General features: G+C 37.7%; 1 protein-coding gene across 1 annotated transcript; it reads left to right on the top strand.

Annotated features, from left to right (window-relative positions):
• Nucleotides 1–3,939: 3,939 nt before the first annotated feature.
• Nucleotides 3,940–7,012, top strand: LOC138621943 (troponin I, slow skeletal muscle-like). The gene is made up of 8 exons (XM_069700347.1): nucleotides 3,940–4,015; nucleotides 4,637–4,646; nucleotides 4,844–4,885; nucleotides 5,418–5,459; nucleotides 5,816–5,947; nucleotides 6,054–6,143; nucleotides 6,341–6,523; nucleotides 6,633–7,012. Exons 3-8 carry the CDS (start codon nucleotides 4,865–4,867, stop codon nucleotides 6,732–6,734), a joined length of 570 nt encoding a protein of 189 aa, XP_069556448.1. The 5' UTR covers nucleotides 3,940–4,015; nucleotides 4,637–4,646; nucleotides 4,844–4,864; the 3' UTR covers nucleotides 6,735–7,012.
• Nucleotides 7,013–8,495: the final 1,483 nt, after the last annotated feature.

Consider the following 8,495-nt stretch of genomic DNA (forward strand, 5'->3'; position numbering starts at 1 on the left):
TCTTCCTCCTTTTATTGTCTCTCATTTCTCATTGAGGTATTGTCTCTTTAGCTCTCGTTCCCCTACTGTTGAATAGAAGCTGAAGGTATCACAGGGTGGTATTTCTCTCTGTCATGCTGTTATAACAGGAAAACTGAACCTCTTTGAGGCCTGTGGTGTCATAATTAAATGGAAATTATGGGGCGGGGAAGAGTTGCTGAACCTTATAATTCGCTTTTTTTTTCTTTTTGAAAAAAAAAAAAAAAAAAAAGGACAATTATGTTTTCCTTGGACCGTTCCCCTCCCCTGATGTCAAAATCATACAACAATAGCGAAGTCACTATGTGGGGAGAAATATGGAGTTCCGGAAGAAGTTAGTACGAGCCATTTGGTCCCTATACAGCCGTAGCCACAGTTGTGTCAGTCCTCTCAGGAGAAAGTCAAACACATTTCCGGTGTGTATGGACCTCTGTCAGGTTTGTCCCTTGTCACTAATCCTGTTTGTGATTGTCATGGACAGGATTTCAGGCAGTAAAGGCGAGAGGAATGTCCAGTTTGGGGGACCTCAGAATCGCTCCTATGCTATTTGCAAACAATGTGGTTCTGTTGGCTTCAACAGATCGTGACCTTCAGCATGCAGTGGGATTGTTAGCATCTGAGTGTTGAAGCAGCTACGATGACAGTCAGCTCCTCCGGAAGGAGTTTAAGTATCTCGGGCTCTTGTTTATGAGTGAGGGTAGGATGGAGCGGGAGATTGACGGGCGGATTGGTGCAGCATCAGCAGTAAAGCAGGCATCAGTAAAGCAGTCATTTACAGCAGTTTGATCCGTTTTAAAAACACAAATAAAACAAAATACGCTGTAAAAGGCTCTCCGCCCAAAATGTAAAGCACCCTCCAGCAAGCTTGTGGTCTTACAAAACCCCAAATTTATATGACCCCTCCACCCACCACTTTGACACTCCCTTTACCCTAATGCTGTATATCTTGGATTAAATAGTTTTCTTGGGGACATGACATAAGGAACTTGAAAAAAAAAAAAAATCAAAAATCACATAAACAAGAGACAGAGATAAACAGACACCAGAAATGACTTGTTTAAGATGCTGTTCTTGTAGCAGTTAATCTAATTAATTTTCATTATTACTTCTAATCTCTGAGAGCAAGGATTTAGCTTAGCCTCCTCCATGTTTCAATACAAGATGTCCTTGTGGCTAATGCTTAGTTTACCCTAAACATCTTAGCGCTTGCATCAGCTTTATTCCAGTATAAGCCACTGGGAAGACCAGAAACTTGATGCTGAGGGGTTGAATGATTTGCAAGAAGTGTCAAAGCTCAGGTCAAGATTAGCACTCATGCCTTTGAAATCTTTATCAAGTCATGCCAAGGAATTGTTGACAGCAGATGTAAATACAAAACCACACATATGAGTGAAGATGTTTACCAAGTCGAGGAGGTGAGAGAGAAGAATATCTAACTTTTGTCGGCCGTGGCCACAACTGACAATTATGAGATAATGTTCAATGTTAAAAAGTTGTATAACAGCAACAGAAAAAAGAAGAATAAATGTTTATCCAATCATTTATCATATGAAGCTACTGGCCATACCAGACCAAATGGTTTGCATTGCGTGTCTCATTGCTTATCAATATAACACCAATGCACATGATATAAATGTAATAAAAAAGAATTATACTGCAGCTTTAACGCCTCCTCAGTCATGGTGCTGTTAGCATAAATAACACAACAATAATAATAAATAATAATATCTGATTTATCATTGTATGGAATTACACTGTCAACACCTACATCCACAGATAAACGGTCAAATATGGAGTTCCACATGATAGCGTTTGGGGTCCACTTTTACTTTTCTTTTCAATCTACATTATTTAAAAACAGTCTGCTCCAGGTATTTTTTTTTTATGTAAATGAGTGATTTTGCGAGTGACCAGAGTCTCATGAAGATAAAACAGTAGTCAAAGTTATACTTTTTGTGTCTGACAGAAATATCAAACAGACTTCCAAATTTACAGTTAAAGCTGGGGGACTTTAATTGCCTGTTAAAATAGTGTTACTTATTCAGATGTGAACTGAATCAATCAAGCTGGGACCTCAGGACGGAAAATAGCCAAATGATGTGCTTTTTGTCATTTGCCATATGACTTGACACATTTGTGCATAATTTTTTTTTTTTTTTTTTTTTCACAAGAATCCAATCACACCATGCGTAGGAAACTGGAAAACAAACTAACAAACTAACAAAACCCAAACAAGGATCATAATTAAACTGAAGTTTTTTTTAGAAGCCGTGTGTTGGTTTTAGTGGCCACTAATTTCAATTTCCCTTTTGAGAAAAACCCACAGTGGTCACAAAACTTGTGAAAAACAAGAAAGGCCCTCTGTAGATTCCATTGTTTGGGTTGTCCATTCGTGACTAAGCGGTCCAATTTAAAAACATTGCAGTGCAACATGGCGGGCTCCATGGAAGAGGACTTGCTCTCTATAAGATATATATGGTGCTTTCTAAGGTAAAAACACAATGAACATACACTATGTACACTATTAATTATACACTAATGAACATATTTATTTTCTGCCAAAACATCCCAGTCATTTTCTTCCAGTCTAAATGTAGCCTGGAATATCTTCACTGTGGCAACTATGAAAGCCTGTGATTACTGCTCTTCCCCCTCTTCTATTGAACTCAGAGCTAAAGTGTCAAAATGGGACAACCTGTAGTTATTTTGATATATAATCACACCATGCCATACTTTTTAATAATAATAAATGTGATTAAAATAGCATGATTGTCATATGATCTAATTCCTTTCATTTAACCTTGATAATGTCACTCTCCCCAATGACAAATCAGAGCAGTAACAGTTATTTCACTGCTCCCATACAAATACAGATGTATGCCCTGCATGTGATTCTCCTTTGTGTCCTACTTGTTGACATGTTTGACTTAATAACCTCAAATGGTAAAAAAAAAAAACAATTGAGGAAAATATTTTCCTTAGATCTCATGTTGTGCTTTGACAGTGTTACTACAGTTAAAAGCAACCTATAAAGGGAAAGGGGCCTGACCTATTCTTAGAGTATGATTGTGCGCTTTTGCTATCCATGAGAGCTTTGAGTGTGTGTTATACTCAACAACTGCATCATTATTACTCAGGGAATGGGCTCTCTTGACCTCTAAACTATGAATGTAATTACTTGTTACATGTATAGTTTACAGGAGTTAAAAAGGGCCAAGGGATTATAGTCTTGGTGTAAAGTCCTCATACCGAAACCGCAGAATTTACCTAACTTTAATTGACTTTTGCCACATAAATCTAACCATAAATGTGAATCTGGATGTGAACCTCGGTCTCCGTAATCAAGAACATCCTCCGAATTGCACAAAACTTGAAGTGTAAAAAGAACAACAGGAGTTACAAATGGTCATAAGCAGAGAATATTTTTTGCATATTGTTGTTTAGAATTTCTATGAATTCAGGCTTTTTTTTTTTCTTCTTCTTTTTTAAGGTTTAACTAAGCAGGAAAAAAAAAAACAGATTTATCATTGGCTTTAAAAAAGTGCATATTTTGGAACCTTTGTACAGAGCTAAATGCTGAATAGAGGTTAAATGTTTGCTGAGATTTACAGTATTTATGCCAAGCTAACCTGCCGCTGGCACCAGCTACACATTCAGAGAGATTTCGCAAAATTTCCATCGTATTGTTTACTCTTATTTCCGAGGAGGAATAATAAGATTGTTTCATGCATCAAATAGCAATATAAAGACAATACCATTAAGGTAATGCTCCTGATTTATTATTACACTTCCCAATGTTGTCACAGTGTCAGGGGAGGTGATATTTCATGCTTGGTCTCATGCCAGCACATTCTTGGGACCAGACGTTATATCTGCTGCGTTATATCTGCTGCGTTATATCTGCTGCGCACTCGCCACCCACCTCAATAAAAAGCTGCCCATTGTCTCCAGCAGCCGCTGCTCGACTCTCTACACCTCTGCAGAAACCCATTCGCAGGTAAATCAACAATTTGTTTATCCTGTTTTAAGTATTTGAGGCTTTCACTCATTTTCCCACTTTTAATGTTGTTAATACCTATACAACCATATTTGTCTTTTATTCTGATTTTAGTAAATGATGGAATATTTCCAGATTTATTTAAATATAATTTGTCTTATCTTCTTGCAAGTTTTCGGAACAATTAATACAAAATAACTGTTATTATAGACAATATGATCAAATGACAGTAACCGGGGTTACTGTAGTCACAGTTGTTTATGTATTAATTGCTAGATGTTATATATTGTAATGAAACATTCTGAATAGCCAAATTTGCTTGCAACTGCTGCTGTCTGAATTCGGTCCGTTAGTACAGATGTTGTTGTGATATGATGTGTTAACAAATCTGTTGAGCTGTCATGAATTATAGAGGATGAAAAAACCCTAATGATGCTGAATATAAATTGCTCTTGTCTTGCCATTGCTTTAATCTGCTTGTGAAAGGATGTTGAGGACTGTGTGCTCTGTGGTGCTTTGACAGATCAAATTACACTGTGGTTGAACTGTGGTCAAATGTTAGCCCAAAACTTTAATAATACATACTTCTCTCTCTTTCTGTGTTTGCTTTTGTGATTACAGTTGAAGTGAGGTAAGACAATCTCTTTTATCCTCTATCCCTTAGTGCTACTAATGTGGTTTATATTTGTCTGATTGTCTGCTGTTGATTAAAGGAAAGTTACATTCACTTTTTAGATAGATACAAATAGATAATGTTCTCATGTAAACAGACTGTAACTGTGATTGCCAGTAACATCATTACTCTCATTTGTCTGTTTGCTGTTTCAGGAGCTCGACAGACCCCGAACGATGAATCCCAAAGGGGATAAGGTGAGCGAGCTATATTCCACTGTGCTAATCCTCCATGCATGGAGAGGGGACACATTGTCCTTATGCACATGGCAACAATCTGGCACTGCCTCTCTCTCTCTCTCTCTCAGAATTGTTATCTGCATCCCTGAGAGCTTTCCCCTTGACTTCATCCTAATAATAAAGCATTATCTTTTCACGTGCCGCTGTAGTGAGTTGTGTTGAGTTTGACACTTACAGGTATTTCCATACAATTTTACTGAATATGGAAGAGTTGATGATCAAGTGTCCTATGGACATGATAAGTAAAAGTGAAAAGCCCTAAAATGACCTTTTTGAGGAAGTTTTGCAAGGTTTTATTTTAGCTGAAAGATACCACTCACCTTTTGTTTGCTTTGTTGGACAGCACTGCAAGCTACACTATTTTTGCCATTGTCCGTTCATGTACTGCTTTGCAAACCTAAATAGTCTCAGTAATATTTAATTATGATCACTGAAACATAAAAATGTATTGTGTTTTGACATTGACATTGACCATTATCTTTCTTCACAGCCGAAATCAAAGATTTCGGCTTCTCGAAAGCTCTCCCTCAAAGTGAGTTTGTGTTATATACCCTTTTTGTTTGACATATTCGCATGAATTTAAAACTGGATATTATTTAACACCATGGTATGACCACCCCAATCGTTTCATACATTTAGTTGAAATACAGTTTGTCTACATAAATGCTGGCAAATGGCTCACCCCCTGGTGACCCAAGACATGTTGATACAATTTTGATATTTTGAATGTAAATATACTGCATATGTAGAAATACGTAACTTTGCCACCCTGTAAACTGACAGAAAATCAATGTAATATCTTGGACTCTATTGAGGATTTTTCTATGATCAGACTAAAATCTCCCAGTCCAGTTTCTTTTGATTGATTGATCTGATGTGTCCAATCAGATGCTTCTCCTCACGAGAGCCTGTGAGGATTTGGAGAGGGAGACGCAGGACAGGGAGGAGGAGAAAGTGCGTTATCTAGGGGAGAAGCTGCCCCCTTTGCAACTCTCTGGAATGCCCCTGGAGGAGCTAAAAGTAAGGGTTATAAACCACAGAAGATCAGCTTTTTTTTTTTTTTTTTTTTTTTTACAGGAGAAAATATGAGAGCATATTTAACTAAAAGTTTGAATTTTTTTTTTAGAAACTATGCAAGCAGCTTCATACAAAAATTGACGTGACGGATGAGGAGCGATATGACTGTGAATACAAAGTGGGCAAACACAACAAAGATGTAAGTCTCCCTTAAACTCTTCCTGCATCTAGCAAATATTATACCTCTAAAAATTTAAAAAAAAAGAGTTAGTCTTAAAAAACAGAACACATCCTTCATTAGCTTTTTAATAGTTTGCTTGAACTATTCTACCAATAGAACCATTGTACTTTTAGGTATCAATGTGTTGTTTCATGTGTTTTCTGTCATGATTTTAGATCCATGAGCTAAAGCTTAAGGTCATGGACCTTGGAGGTAAATTCAAAAAGCCTGCCTTGAGGAAGGTGAGGGTGTCAGCAGATGAGATGATGAGAGCTCTCCTGGGCTCCAAACACAAGGGCTCAATGGACCTCAGAGCTAACCTCAAGTCTGTGAAGAAGGAAGACGTCAAAACGGACAAGGTTAGCACTCCCAGATGGTTCTGCTACAATTCTTTCAGGTAAAATAAAATAAAAATACACATCAGTAATGCTCCGTATTCTGATGTTTCCTGTTTCTCTTCATTCCCAGGTGCTCACCACTGAAGTGGGTGACTGGCGTAAGAATGTGGAGGCCATGTCAGGCATGGAGGGCCGTAAGAAGATGTTCGATACAGCCGGCGGAGGCCAGTGAGACACTGCAAACAACGAAGCTGATCACCTGAAAGCATGGAGAAGAAAGCTGTCTTGACAGAAATATGGAATACTCATTTGAATGCTAACTGTTAAGCTTGCGGTATAACCCCCATCAGCTGATGGCCATTTTAAGTGCAATGACTCAACGCACTTCAAGTGTTGGATGAATAGAGACCCATTGTTTTTTTTTGTTTTTTATTGCCAAAGAATATTTGTTTTGTTATGACACCTGAAGACAATGAAAGTGGATATAAATAAACGGGTATTGTTTCCGTCTTTGATTTTCAATATCTGTACTTGACTTTATCATGTTTCATTTTATTGCCGACCGGTGGTTTATGTAAGAGGACGGAAAGCAGCTTAGCTGATGAAGGATTAAAAAGGAAAAAAAAAGGAAAAGTGAAGCGTGGGGGAACAACAAGTGTCAGTGGCATATATTCCACATCATAGTGTTTAAATAGATCTTGTGTATCACATAAAAGTGAAAGATCATATTTAAAGTAAACTCAAAGCAACTGAAATTGCAAGAAACAAATACACTTAGTTTTTTTTTTTTTTTTTTTTCCTCACATTGGAGAAATCTTTGCCTAACAGTAGAGATAAAGCTTTGAGTATTTTGCATAATGAAAACATTTTTCAAGTAAATTTGCCCTGGTCTTTAATTGCTTCAGAAACAATAACCTTTTGAGTTGAATAAGTTATTTTTTTTAAAGTAGTTTGAGGGTAGAAATGAAACCACAGGAGGTGTGACTTTCTGGCAGATGATGAACATCAGAGGTTGAAACACCTGGACTGAGTATTTTTTTTTTAGCCATAATGTTGTTCTAGCCTTGGAAAGCAAAACTTGAGTGGGTTAGCACAAACAGCTGACATTGTTGTCCTACACATTGCTTGCATTCCTGTGCTTCTTCTGTGTGTGTCACTGGGTTGACTGTCTGTTGCCACCCAGCCATTGTTATTCAAAGTATGTCAGTAACACTAACAATAGCTTCAAGATCTTTGGAAGTAGACTTCAGTGGGTGTATTGTAGGCCTTTATGGACTATTTAAAAGTCTGCATGTGTTTAAACAGCTGATACGAATCTGTCCAGCCTGTCAAATTCCACAAACACTTGTCCTCTCACACAATATGCAAGATAACAATGTCCAGGGAGAAAGGGAAATATGGGTGATGAAAAGTCACACATCCTTCTCAGTTTTTCCTATTATCAATCTGCACCTGTAGCATGAAATAAACACATGTGTGTGTCTTCTGTTGATATATGTAGGCATTTTAAATAGCTGTTATGTAACCTCTTCTGCCTTTGGACTAAGCCTGAGCGAGCTGATAATGAGAAGCAACCCAGGTCTACTGCAAACCTATAAATAGGCACTGATGAGAGCGACCTTTATATAGAGAAAAAGTTCTGGATATGATATGATATCCGGAGTAAATTCCTGTCAACACCACATGAAGGTGTAACAAATGCAATCACATCAATGGGGCTTTTGAGGAGATTGTCAAAAGCATACAAAAAAAAAAAAAAAAAATCCCCTGGTGTTCACATGGCAGAGAACCTCATATGGTCACTACACACCATCTTCATAGCTGAGAAAACCCTGCTCTCTGCGAAGGATGACAAAAGCCCAACCACATCCTCACCACATTGTACAAAAGGACTATCGAGGGCATACTGAGGAGATGCATAATCTCCTCGTTTTGAAAATGCACCATTTTGGATCATAAGACCCTGAAGCTGATAATGAGAACAGCTGAGAAG

This window comes from Brachyistius frenatus, unplaced genomic scaffold (assembly GCF_029030835.1).
Source record: "Brachyistius frenatus isolate BFR_SWC_R1_liver_20210118 unplaced genomic scaffold, ASM2903083v1 Contig_33, whole genome shotgun sequence".
NCBI lineage: Eukaryota > Metazoa > Chordata > Actinopteri > Embiotocidae > Brachyistius > Brachyistius frenatus.

Excerpts from the sequence above, each read along its gene's own strand:
- LOC138621943 (XM_069700347.1), top strand. The coding sequence starts at position 4,865 with ATGAATCCCAAAGGGGATAAG. Across the intron at positions 6,144-6,340 it reads TGGGCAAACACAACAAAGAT|ATCCATGAGCTAAAGCTTAA; the intron begins GTAAGTCTCCCT and ends TCATGATTTTAG. Across the intron at positions 6,524-6,632 it reads AAGACGTCAAAACGGACAAG|GTGCTCACCACTGAAGTGGG; the intron begins GTTAGCACTCCC and ends CTTCATTCCCAG.